The sequence below is a fragment of the Lissotriton helveticus genome, chromosome 10 (assembly GCF_964261635.1).
Source record: "Lissotriton helveticus chromosome 10, aLisHel1.1, whole genome shotgun sequence".
In the NCBI taxonomy this organism is placed as follows: domain Eukaryota; kingdom Metazoa; phylum Chordata; class Amphibia; order Caudata; family Salamandridae; genus Lissotriton; species Lissotriton helveticus.
The window spans coordinates 196,182,413-196,195,692 of record NC_136071.1 but is presented as its reverse complement, the minus strand read 5'-3'; the positions used below and the strand labels follow the sequence as shown (position 1 = coordinate 196,195,692).

Below are 13,280 nucleotides of genomic sequence, written 5' to 3'. Positions count from 1 at the left end.
ATTATTTGCAGTAACAAAGTCTAGTCTGCACCTGCACATCAGCTGTAGATCACAAACAGTAAATCTCCTAACTCTAGTTTTACAAGAAAGTTGCTCTGATGTCCAGGGTGCAGAGTACCCACACTGCAGTCCTTTATAACGAGGAGAGGAACGAATTTAGGGACAACAGTTTATTGTGTTTCATTTGTCCAATGGGTTCATTGTATGTGGGAAGGTTGAATGGTTTGATTTATAAGATTATTTTGGAGTTGTATATGCACATACTGAACAGTGTTTTAGGCTGCTATGTTTTATGGGTGCCTGGTTTCCACGTAATCCATGATATGCGTGACATCATCAGTTGGTTGCATTCTGGGGATTGTAGTCACACTTCATCTATCTGAGCATAGGCTTGAATATCCCACCAGGCATAGTACTGTTAGCTAAAAGCCAGGATAGGATGAAGGCTTCGCACAAGACTTGTGGCTACCTGGTCGCTATGTGGGCATTTTTGTGCCCGCCTATTCCAGGGAGGTGTATTGGAAAGATGCCACAACATCATCCATACTCAGTTTTTAGAAACACCAATCAGCCTTTCTTTTCCACGGTGGTCAACCAGTGACGACAAATAAGACCTAGGTATGTATGGAATGTTCAGAACCTGCTTCCAATAGGGCGTGGCGAGCCGAGGGGTGACAATGTGCCCCGTCAAGTAAGACTACTAGAAGAAGCGAGCGGGGCTGATCGATGTGTTCATAAAAGACAGTAAGTCCGGAACCTTGTAGCTCAGTGGGTTCATGCGCCAGCTTCTGAGTAACAGGTGGGTGAGCCTGATTCGGCTGACTAATTCGGTTTTCATTCTGAGGCCGTTGAGCTCGGTAATAGTAACACTCTTTTATTGACTGTGAAGATTAACCCTAGGCAAAGCACTACGCTACGCTTGCGTAGTTTGCGCTACTTCGCACTACGCGAACTGCACGTAGCACAGTGCAAACACGCGTAGCGTAGTGTAACATAGTGTAGTGCAGCGGTCATTTTTTGCTTGCTCGCGGTCCTCAATGTCAAGTTGGCGACCGCGAGCAAGCAAAATGACATCCCAGGGAGACTTTTGGTTGCTCGCGATCAGCAACATCAAATTGCCGATCGCGGGCGTGGAAAATAAACCTCCCGGCGAGATTCTCAACGCGAGGAGGTCAGGTTTCTCATTGCGAGTGGTCGCGTATGCCCGCGTCTGCTCGCGATGAGAAACTACCAGTCCGCGTTGAAGAAAGCTGCTGCTCGAATAAAAATCTACTTGAGCAGCAGAAAACTACAGCTCGCACTCTGCAAGATGCCGTTTTCAATGATTGCACAGTGCCGGATGCTTGTCCGCAAATTGTGGGATTCCTGATCACGCGTGACCCCTCAAACTGCTGCTCTGCTGCTCAGTGAAGCCCTGGGTGTGCCTAGGGTATGACTGATGCCTTCCATTGGGTCTTTCCAATTTCTAGTCTGAAGGGGGGTAGCCCATACCCTTTCTAATGGAACTAGATGGTTCTGGTTTTATTCGGTTTGAGTTGCATTATCCCCCCTTTTAAATTATGTGTGGTGGTCCTGAGCCGATGGAAAGCCTTTATTGATTGATTTAGGAGTATAAATGCTCTCAAACATGAGTATAGAATGTTTAATATTGGTTATAAATATTGGAACTTGTGTGCACAGCTGGTAGTTTGCCATCACTAGTGGCGTGCCTGTCATGAGCTTTACCCCTTGCTGATCACAAACATCTTAGGCCTAATTCCAATGTCTGATGGACCGGAGTCCATACGACATCGGTTAGGAACTGTAAAGGAACGACCTCCTGTCATTGGTTACAGACCCGCAAGTAGGATACGACCAAACCCTGTTCGGTTGCATGCCTATACCTTTCAATGAAAACATGCATTCTGAACGGAAAGCATGCTCTCATTGAAAGAGCAGTGGTGCAGTTCATCCCTGCACCCCGTGGCAGACAAGCTCAAGGTGCCTGCTACAGAGTGCAGGGATTAACAGGGGGAAACCGTAGGTGCCCCTAGGCCGCCATTCACTGGCCTCGCACCCATGGGGGCCTGCTGGGGGATACCAAAGTCAGTTTCCCACTGCCTTTTTGTGCCAGAAAGACCGACACAAAAAGGCAGTGGGAAACTGTTACTGTACTCCCTTGACCAGAAAGAGCCGGCTGGGGGAGTACTGAAGGTTTTTTTTTGGATGCTGGACATGCTCTCAGAGCCCGTCGTAAGCCATCCGGAAAACCGAGTTGGATTTCTTTCCGACCAAGCCCATCAGAATGGCTCGGTCAGAGAGGAATCTGAACGGCACATTCCATTACGGGCAGGAGGGATCTGACCGGCAGTCGGAGCCCTTCCTGCCCACATCGGAATTGGCCCCTTTGTTGTGTCTAAAAGTTGGTCTCAAGATGAAGAATGGAAACGGTCCACTCCTTCTCTTTTATCTTGAGGACCCATCTGAGTGAAATAAACAAAGTTTCTTGTCAGAGCAAGGCCATGGTGATAATATTCATAGGAAAATGGATTTAAGCAGAGGACGAACACCGTCCATTCTGGGAAGAGTGGAATACATGCTCTTCCCAGATGGTCCTCTGAAAAGGGAAACTCTGCCCTCAACTCGTCGGTTAAAATACTGTACTACAGAAGATGCACTGACCCGCATTGGCAATGATATTGCCTAATAACCAGGTCTAGAACATATAAGCTGGAGCTTACCTCCAGCTTGTTGAACACCTTCTTAACACATTTTCTGAATATTGTTTACAAAAATATTGTTCCAATGGGTGTAGATTTTCTAATATTAACTGGACAATAATATCGCTACAATATTCTGGTATCACTTCCTTCCTTGATGATGTTGGATTGCACATTTTCACTTTGGCATTAATCATCATTTTTAGCATGCTTTGTTAGACAGCTGTAGAAGGCTCGTATTGTGAGGCAGTTCACAATATTGTTTAGACAGACCTGCTGAATTTGGGGCATTCTAGTTTTGCTGAAATGCTTCAATCATTCAGTCATCAGACTGTTTTCATCTCTTCTTCACCATCTGCAGGCACAGTCTGAGACTCCAAGATGCTTTTGTACCTCACTGCACTACTGGGGCTGTACTTTCTCTTTCGCTGGTACAGAGAGCGGAAGAGGGTCCCAAATCTCCCTAATAAGCATGTGCTCATCACTGGCTGCGACTCTGGCTTTGGAAACAAGCTGGCACGACAGCTAGACGAGCAAGGACTGCGGGTGCTGGCAGCGTGCCTGACGCAGAATGGGGCGGAGCAGCTTAAGGAAGCCACCTCCCAGCGGTTGCAAACAGTGATATTGGATGTCACCAACAACACGAGTGTGGCTGCCATGGCACAATGGGTCAAGGAGCAAGTGGGAGACCAAGGTGAGGACAGAAATTTAAATTACTCTTTCATTATTAAAGAGTCTTTGTACCTTTTTGAAACCACAAATTCAGCAATATTGTATTTGCCAGAGTTGTTAGCATGCTATGAGAATAATTCACAATTAACCGTTTCATTGGTCATCCCAGAGAAGAGTTGATAATAATGGCATCAATTCACCAATATTATAGGGCTAAGATAAACGCCATCACTTGCCATTCAACCGTATCCCTGAATTACATGACAGGAAGAGACAGCACATAACTTGTGTCCATGAAAACATCACAGAAAGTGATGTCACAAGATCTCAGAACACAATGGCATGACAGATATAGAAAAGCATATACATACCTGTCAAATTAATGAATGACTACTCAATAAAACAGGTTAACTTATCTTTTAGTTACCATCTATTTATTAACAAATAGTGCAGCCATGAGATGTGAAATGTGCAACCATGAGATGACAATACACTGCCATCAAAAGCCAGGAACTGCCTTCATGTGTCTGGGTACAGCCATCAAATCATCATATATCGTAGTGCGATGTTCGGACAAAATATTAAAAATAAAATATCGAGATGCAGAAATATTGAGTTGTAAATATTGTGATGCACAAATATCATGTGCACAAATATTGTTGACAAGGATATCAATTTTCTAAGGTAAGTAATATCTATGTTAATATCATTAACAAAAATATCTATGTTGTTAATATTGATGTTAAAAATACCTATGTTCATTTTGTTGGCAAAAATATCGTTAATGGGGCGTGGCTTGGAGTGTTAAGATGGCGGTCGCACTTTAAGAGTGCTCCGGACCCCTCCGTCATCCGCTCAAGCCATCCGACACCATTGGCACATCCAGGGAGATCCCACAACTACTGGTTCACTCCCAGTCTTCTGCTCCTTCCTTTAAGGCGAAACGGAACCGTTGGGAGGCCGCTACTACTGCCATCCACTGCGACCCTGTCTGGCAGCCTGCACAAGATGGCACAGAGGCTCTGACATCTGAACCGCAGTGGCCGCTCATTGCCGTGAAGTGCAGCGGGCTGAGGCGCCTGCAATCTGAGTGGTGATCTACTGCCCGCACCGGCTCCCATGCCAGTGAATGCCACGCAGCGACGGGCTGCGGCTGGAGGTGGAGTCCAGTGTCCTGAGCAGACCCGGAGACGCAACTGTGATCCACGGCAGCCCCGCGCTCATTGGCGGCCATCTCTACCGGAGGCAGGAGTGGAACAAAGCCTACAACCGTGGATTTGGAGCTGGGGTCAGACCGGATCTGGGCGTGGCCTGGCGTGGCCTCTCTGGGGCTTGGTGTCTGCTTCCCAGCCCGCAAGACAAGCTAGCCGCTCACCTGCCCGTAGCTGACACTCGGAGGACTTGGCGTAGGCACCGGAGCGGCCCTGAGACCTGGGTGAGGGTGTGGGTGTCCTGTGTGGGACCTGGTATCTGCCCCCTAGAGCGACACCAGTGATTGAGGCTCTCGAGGGCTTCCAGATCTGCTTGCGGCCTGGAGGACGGTGGTGACCTGGGGCGGGCCTGGAATTCTGGTGATCAACCTGCTTGTGGAGGTGAGGTAATTCCTGTACACAGCTACGGGTTGTCCCAAGAAATATCGTAAAATGTGGGGCAAATGGGCGGGAGCGATTGATGACTAAGACTCCCAGGGGCAGTCAGTGACATGGTAGGTGCTTCCTGCTCCCTCTATGCCTGTGAACATTCAAGATGTACTTGTCATATTGTCGTCATGTCTTGAAGTGCAACGTAGCTCCTCTTTGCTGCTGGTCTTATGCTTATGTTTTTCTTCTTGCTTTCTTTATGCTCGTCTTTTCACCAAAATCAATAAAATTGGTTATAAAAAAAATATCGTTAATTATATCATTTTTAAAAATTATTTGTATGTACTTTAGTCAATATTTATTTGTATATGTTATACATTATTTGTATAACTATTGTTTTGTTTTTTAATATAGTTAGTAAATTTGTTGTTGTTTTTAAATGTAATGTAATAGTTTATTGTAATTTATAGTGCTGTAGGGGGTTGTGGGATTTATAGGGGTACAAGATGGGAAGTAAATACATTTGAATTAATATTAATAATTTAATTGATAATTATGTAAATTGTGTAATTAATTTTTTGAAAGTAAGTTATAGCGATGGGTTGTGGGGTTTGTAGGAGTGTAGGACGGGAGTAATTTAATTATAATTAATTAATGATTAACTTTTAATTATTAATGATCTAATTGATCATTCATAATTTTTTATTTTTTTTATCCATATTCGCCACCAATCTCACTTCAAATCACACCCTAGATGTCTGTACTCACACTCAGCAAGCTGAGGAACATAAGATGTTGGAAGTGGAGACCCGCCTTCTAGTACCAGAGCAACTTGGGGATCAACGAAGAAACCAACTGAGATACATCTTCTGCCAAGCTCTAGGAGCTAGATGACTTTCATCTTAGAACTACCAGAGAATCTGGCAATACCCGACTTAGCCTGAAGAGTGTTAGCAGCATAATCATAGGACTCAGGGAGAGAAAAAAAAAAAAACAGCCCCGTCATCTCAGAGCCCCATCTAAGTTGCAGAAGGTTCCAAAATGCTCTCTTCTATTTACTGCCTGATCTGGCAAGATCCAACTTAGAAACTGCCAAAACTGAGATCTGCCAATCTAGAAAAGAGGGGGGGGGGGGTTTCTGTCCATCTTACACACATTTGCCTCCTAGCTAAGAGGATAGTATAGAAAAGCAGAGCTCCAGCAGGACCAATAACTTTATTCGCAGAGCCAAATATAAGTAGGAGTAAATCGATGTTGATAGAAACATTTTGACAAGCACCTTGGGATGTCCTAACACTTTCCCAAAAGGAAGCCAGGGCTGGACATTCCTTAAACATGTGGATGTCAGAAGCAGAAACCTGTCCGCATTTTCTGCAACTCACCGGTGGCCCTTTGGTGATTTTTGACAGTTTATGGGGAGTGAAATAGGCCCTGTGGATGGTAAACAGGCGGTTCCTTTTTAACCAGGCTGGTTTCACAACTTCATGTAAGGTCTTGCAAAAATTCTGCCATAATTGAACACAGTCCTGTGTAGGTAAGGAGCCACCCCACAGTTCCTCAGCAAGATTGAATTTGCCGTTCACTTCTTCAAATAGGGCTTGATACCAAAAAGAGACTTCCTTCCTCCCTGGGGGCTTGGTCACGAGCTGGTGTTCTAAAAAACTACCACAACCCACAGCGTTCTTACAATTTAGTTGTGGGTGGGATTGAACCCAGCTTACCAGTTGATATTTAAATCGGGAAAGACCTACTCCAAGCCTGTCCTCAAGTTGTTTCCATGAAACAAGGGTGCCTCCAGGGAGCATGTCTCCCCAAACCACCAACCCAGCTTCTCTCAAAGGTATTGCCAACCTGTCCTTTAAACACTCTGGAGCCCCTGGGGAATCCCAGAGGGGAGCCAAGCTGGAAAACTAACTAAGCTTCACTGAACCCCTTAATTTGGTCCACGTTTTATCCACCCCCTGGAGAACCTTCAGCTTAACTTTATTGAAAAACTTTGGATCCCGAATTTGAACAGAAAACCCTCTTCTGACAATTTGGCACCTCTAAGCATAGCCCAAAACATCCCCCAGCACCAGTGTTCACAGGCATTCTTAACAACATGCGTGAATGTGAAAGTTGGAAAACCCAGATATACAACTGGAGATCTGGTAAAGCTAAGCCTCCCTTTTCTCTTCTCCGCCTCAGCTTTTTCCAGGCAATACTAGGTGATTTGGATGCCCAAACAAATGAGTTAATTTCCCTCTGCAACTTATCGATAGTAGGTTTTTCCAAAATGAAGGGGAATACAATTAAAAAGAAAAGTGATCTTCGGGAGTATCAACATCTTAATCAGATTGATTCTGCCTAAGATGGATAGGGGAAGTCGGGTCCAAGATTTCATTAGCCTCTGGCAGTCCCTTGCCCACCATGGCCATGTTGGTATCAGCAATCTTAGTGATGTCTTGAAGAACATGGACTCCCAAGTATTGAGGTACTGGGTTTTTAGGAACCGGTACCGAACCGGTAACCCAGCGGTGCCAGGGGATCAACACACCAAAGACCTCGGGTTCTCCTGAGTCAGACCCACAGAAACTTCAGAGTCTTCTAGGTGAAGTCAAAGATTAGTTTATTGGCTGCAACCAAGGTGACAGGGTCCTAGAAGTACAATGCCAGTATATTCAGGAGACTGCACACTTTCACAAAGTTAGGCTTCTATTCTTATACATAACATTTGCCCTTTGGCGAAACATTCCTTGGGTGAGCGGTATTTCATTTATGGTTACTGATTACAAAAGAAAGCAGAGTCATGATGACATGTACATATTTCACGTTGTGATGCCCATAACAAATCATCCGGCAAGGCCCAACATTTCATCAGATATCGCTGGACCCCTAATAAAAAATGGTCACCTCCCCACCATAAAATAAATGAGGAAAAGGAAAGAAGAAAGATGTGAGCGAGATATGGCAGGTGTGCGTGCTGAAATGGCTTTATGGCCGGTTGGGCCTAGATACTATCTTGCTTGGTCACTGGGAGGGAACTGACCTAACGAGCTCGGCCTGGGGCAATGGTTCTAACTTGTACTGGGGTCAGGAAGAAGTCGATTAAGGAGTACGTGTCCTTGTGGAATCAAATTCGACTGGATTAAGGCCTATGAAAAGGGCAACATGCAATTAAGGGTTCAGAAGGTAAATGACGATTTCGAGGTGAAATTGTCACTCGAATATACTGAAAATACATGTGCTTGATGTACTCGTCATTTCCGGTCTTTTGATACCAAATTCGTCCTATTTCGACGAAGTTTTTATTCTCGAGTCCGGTACTGTTACGGATCCATATTTTTCAGAACCACAGACCCTCCTTTTGCCCTTACATAGGCAATTAATCTATCCTTATGTTAATCTGAGTCCAGATCTATATTTCTAAAGTCATTGAGGTGTTGCTGCAACATCATTCTAGTGCTGAGTTCGTGTCTTGACACAGGCTTCCTTACACATGATGTAGCACAGAGGCCACATATTGCAGGAGCACACTGTATGCATAGACAGAACAGGAAAAGAATGGCTAAGACCATCCCAATGACCATCAGAATTTTCCATCCCCAGGCAGATATCAGTCCCCAGAGCCATCCCATTAATGACCAATCTCCGTTATCCACATGAATAGATTCGGAAATCTTATGTAGTTTGGAGATGGCCCCGTACACTGTTGGAGCATTATCTGGAATGAAAATGCAACAACTGGACTGGATCAATTTGCATACTCCACCCCGGTCCGCAAGTATTACATCTAAAGCGACCCGGTTCTGAAGGGTCATCAGTCGATCCGACTGGAGCTCAGCAGTCAGGTTACTAAGGGCACCGGCAGTCTCGATCACAGTGGATTCAACTACCCTTGTCAATTGCCTTATGTTTCTGCTGTTAACCATGGCTCCCCAGAACGGCAGAATACCCATTGCAAAGTCACCAAATTCTTGACCCGCAGTGTCTTCTTTACTCAAAACACCTCGGACTGTCCTTGTCCGATGGTAATCCGCCGCTGCTGTGTAGGTGGGAGGTAACAGGAATGAAACAAAACATGAGCCCGAGAAGTCAGGGGGCAACCATGTATAGGCTCTATCGTGACAGATGAAATAAGTACCCTTTGCGGCTAAAAAGGCGGGGGAAGTCTGAGATCCAAAAACATACGTTTCTGTGCAGACACTCTTCCCTAGCTGAGCTCTGGAATTCCTACCAATACCTTGCAGACACAGGTGCCCTTGATGGGGCACGATCCAGATAGGGGACGATCTCTTAGCTTGCTGTTTCTCACTTAGTGTAGTGCCATATCCGGTCACATTCCAACCTACATATGCAAGTATCTCATCGTCGGGGGTATCTTCGTAAGAAGTCACTTCCTTGATCATGTCAACTATACCCTTCACTAGGGCGCTAGTCTTGAGGTTGTCTTTTACAGAACGTAGGGGTTGGATTTCTCGTGCATATATGAACATTGTCCTATATGCCCATACTGACCCATTGTGACTAAATGGCAGGACAAAATAGGGGATACCTCTGTCCGTGGTGTGGGGCATGAGACCACACACCCAACAGTTGGTTGTGTTCATTACAAGTTGGTGTTGGTGTAATAGCTGAACGAAGGAGTTATTAATGAACTCTAATCTCCTATTTGATTCGTGGTCAGGCAAAGAGTGGAAAGAATGAGAGGAAACAGTAGGGGGAGGTATGGGTGATGTAGTAGGCGTGAATGTCATATGAGAAGAGAATAAAAAATAGCTTATCAAAAACACCATTACGCTAAATATCATAAAAATACACATCATTATAAAAATTTTCTTTCTCATTGTTTTCAAAAGTCTCTGCTTAAAGCTCATTTGTCTGGCAGTTCTCTCCACATCAGGAAACTCCATCCTCTCTAAGGTGCTGCCCGCGGCGGTAGGTTGTTTCTGCTAAGGGATGCTTCCGTCAGTCTAGGGTGGCTCCCTTCGACCAACTGGAACCAGCAACCTATTGTTGTCAGCTGCACCCAAAAGTCTTTAGTCAACCGCGACCCTAGCAGCGGAACCCGGATGGCGGTTCAAAAAAAACAAAAATAAGCAAGTTACCTAGATGGGAGAATCTGCATTTTCAAAATAGCATTTTGGAAGGAAAAAATTCATTATTTTATTAGTCCACAGGTTTTTCTCTCGGATCAAAAATAAATCACTTTTCCTTTAGTCTGTTTTTCTCGGTCGGAAATTATAGCGTCTTTTCCCGGGTGCTGTCTGGTCCGGAAATAGTAGCTCAGGTTCCACAGAGTTCAATTGTTCTGATGGCGGCGTAGTTTCTTGAAAAATGTTCTTACTGTCACAATCACGTTTAGCTTCTTTTACGCGTTCATCAATTGTGCGCTTTGAGTCAGTGCCTCCTGTCCGGACCCATTGGTCATGTGGCAGAGGGAAAGGTATTTTCTTACAATGGATCCCGTGGACCCAATTGGCCTTCCCCTCCACCTTAATAGTTGACCTTGTAGACAGGAGGACGAGGTGAGGTCCGGTCCATCTGGGCTGGTCGTTTCTTGTTCTCTGGAAATTCTTGACCAACACCCAGGTGCCGGGGTCAATGGAGTGACCCGGTGTCTCGGAAACCGGAGGCAAGGTGTTGTGGACCTGTTGATATAAAACACGCAATTTAGCCGTCAATTCATACAGATAGTCGAGCAAAATTGGGTGTTGCAGCTCGCTAAACTTCGTGGGCCTAGGCACTCCCCATATGTTGGCTGGCCGACCAAAGACTATTTCATAGGGGCTGAGTTTCATTCGCGAATGCACAGTCATTCTGGTGGATAGGAGTGCTAAGGGTAGAGCGTCGGGCCATTTAAGACCCGTGCTCGCTTGGATTTTGGCCAATTTAAGTTTAAGCGTGCCATTGTAACATTCCACTAATCCAGCTGATTGGGGGTGATTTGCAGCGTGGAACTTCTGACTAATGCCTAGCCCTTCACACACTCGTTTCATCACACAACCCACAAATTCACTTCCGTTGTCCGACCAGACCATTCTAGGCATTCCGAACCTGGGGAAGAACTCTTTCACAAGGGCTTTCGCTGTGGACAAGGCAGTATTGTCCCTTAGGGGATAGGCTTCTACCCATCTTGAGAAGGCGCAAACAACCACGAGCACATATTTTAAGTTGTTGCACCTCTCCATGTGTATGAAATCTAGCTGCAAAACCTCGAACGGATACGTAGGAGGTGCGAAATGACCAGCTGGAGTTGGGGTTCCCCTACCAGGATTGTGTTTCAGACATACCATGCAATTCTTGACAACATTCTCTGCACACTTGGGGATCCCTGAATTCTTCCACACTGGGGCCAATAACTCGCAAATCCCTTTCGCGCTGATATGGGCCATCCCATGAGCCATTGTAACCACTGCAGGCACATACGCATCGGGTAACAACCATCTTTGTTGCTCTGTCGATTCAATCCAACAACCATTTACATCCATTCTCCCTGTACTTTCTTTCCACATGCTTAACTCTTTCTCCGTGGCCTCAGCTTGGATGGACTTCACACTCTCTATTGTGTCTTCACATATTCCAACATCGCCAGTCCATCTTTCTGGGCTCGCAACATACATTCGGCTCATCACATTCTTTGCCGTTTCTTTAGCAGTTTCATCAGCAAATGCATTTCCACGACCAACATCATCGATCACTTTCTTGTGTGCACTACATTTCACAACTGCTACTTTCAGGGGCAACGTCAGTGATTCAAGAAGCTCATTCACCAACTGACCGTGCTGAATCTTAGCTCCATGCGAAGTCAGGAACCCACGTTCTCTCCACAATCGTCCAAAACTGTGAGCCACTCCAAAAGCATACTGACTGTCGGTATAGACAGTCACTTTCATTCCTTTTGATAACACACATGCTCTCGTAAGTGCCACGAGTTCGGCGGCTTGAGCCGAACCATGTGGTATTCGCGCAGTTTCAACGATTGTGTGCAAAGTTGTGACAGCATACGCTGTAGTCACGTTACCGTGTGGGAGTTTAAAGCATGAACCATCCACCCATAATGTACCATCACATTCGGCGAGAGGAGTATCGGATAGATCAACTCTCCCTTTGGTCTCCTCCTCCGTCCTGAGGAAACAATCGTGCTTTTCTGAAGCATCTGATTCCTCAGCAATTGGTAACAATGTGGCTATGTTCAGGGTACTGCATCTTTTGATGTGCACATGGCTTGCCAGTAGCGTCAATTCGTAACTGGACAGTCGAGCACTAGTTAAGTGCTGTGTCTTGGTCCTATTTAACAATGTGTCTACTGCATGCGGGACCATCACGATTAGTGTATTATTCATTACTAGGCCTGCAGACTGTCGAATAGAAACAGCTGCTGCTGCTGTGGCCCTTAGACAACTTGGCAAAGCTCGTGCTACCGGATCCAAAGTTGACGAAAAATAGGCGCATGGCCGTTGTCTATCTCCGTGTAACTGAGTCAGCACAGACAATGCACAGCCCTCCTTCTCGTGGACATATAATGTGAAGGGCTTACTGTAGTTGGGGTTACCTAACACAGGGGCCGAACATAATGCTGTGCGTAATTCGAGAAAACTTTTCTGACACTCATCGGACCAAGGAATGGGATTGGGTGTATTTGTACACGTTAGTGCCAATAAGGGTTTGGCTAATAACGAAAAATTTGGAATCCACTGTCTACAGTACGATGTAATGCCCAAGAAAGCGCGTACTTCTCTCTGTGTTCTTGGCACATTCAATTTAGCTATTGCCTGAATTCTTTCTGGGGTCAGTTTCCTTCCCTCCTTCGATAAGAGATGACCTAAGTAGGTCACTTCTTGTCGGCAATATTGGAGCTTGGAAAGTGACACCTTGTGATGTAGATCACATAGATGACGCAGTAGTGCCAATGTGGCCAGTTTACATATTTTCTCAGTATCCGCGGCTATGAGCAAATCGTCCACATACTGTACGAGAGTGGAACCTTTGGGCAAAACCATTGCGTCAAGCTGACTTTTCAGAGCTTGACTGTATATTGAGGGGCTCTCACAGTAGCCTTGAGGAGCGCGTTTAAAGCGGAAACTGCGACCACCTAAACTAAAGGAAAAAATATCCCTGCTCTCCTCAGCAATCGGGATACTGAAGAAAGCATTCTTCAGGTCAATCACCGAAAACCATGATGCGGAGGCTGGAATCATAGTCAATAATGTTGTAATGTCGGGGACAACTGGGAATTGTGGCACCACTATCTTATTTACTTCCCTAAGATCAATCACGAATCTATACACAGGTGGCTGAGAAGGGTCAGTTCGTTTTAAAACAGGCAGAACAGGACTATTGCAAACAT

The 13,280-nt window shown here is 45.5% G+C and overlaps 1 protein-coding gene across 1 annotated transcript in view; it reads left to right on the top strand.

Moving 5' to 3' along the window:
- The first annotated feature begins 3,059 nt into the window (after positions 1–3,059).
- The window catches only part of LOC144786129 (retinol dehydrogenase 7-like), an 84,030-nt gene continuing 73,809 nt past the window's right edge, over positions 3,060–13,280 (top strand). The window contains exon 1 of the mRNA XM_078665095.1: positions 3,060–3,393. Coding sequence (XP_078521221.1) covers positions 3,081–3,393 — 313 coding nt within the window. The 5' untranslated portion in view covers positions 3,060–3,080. The remainder of the gene's footprint in view (positions 3,394–13,280) is intronic.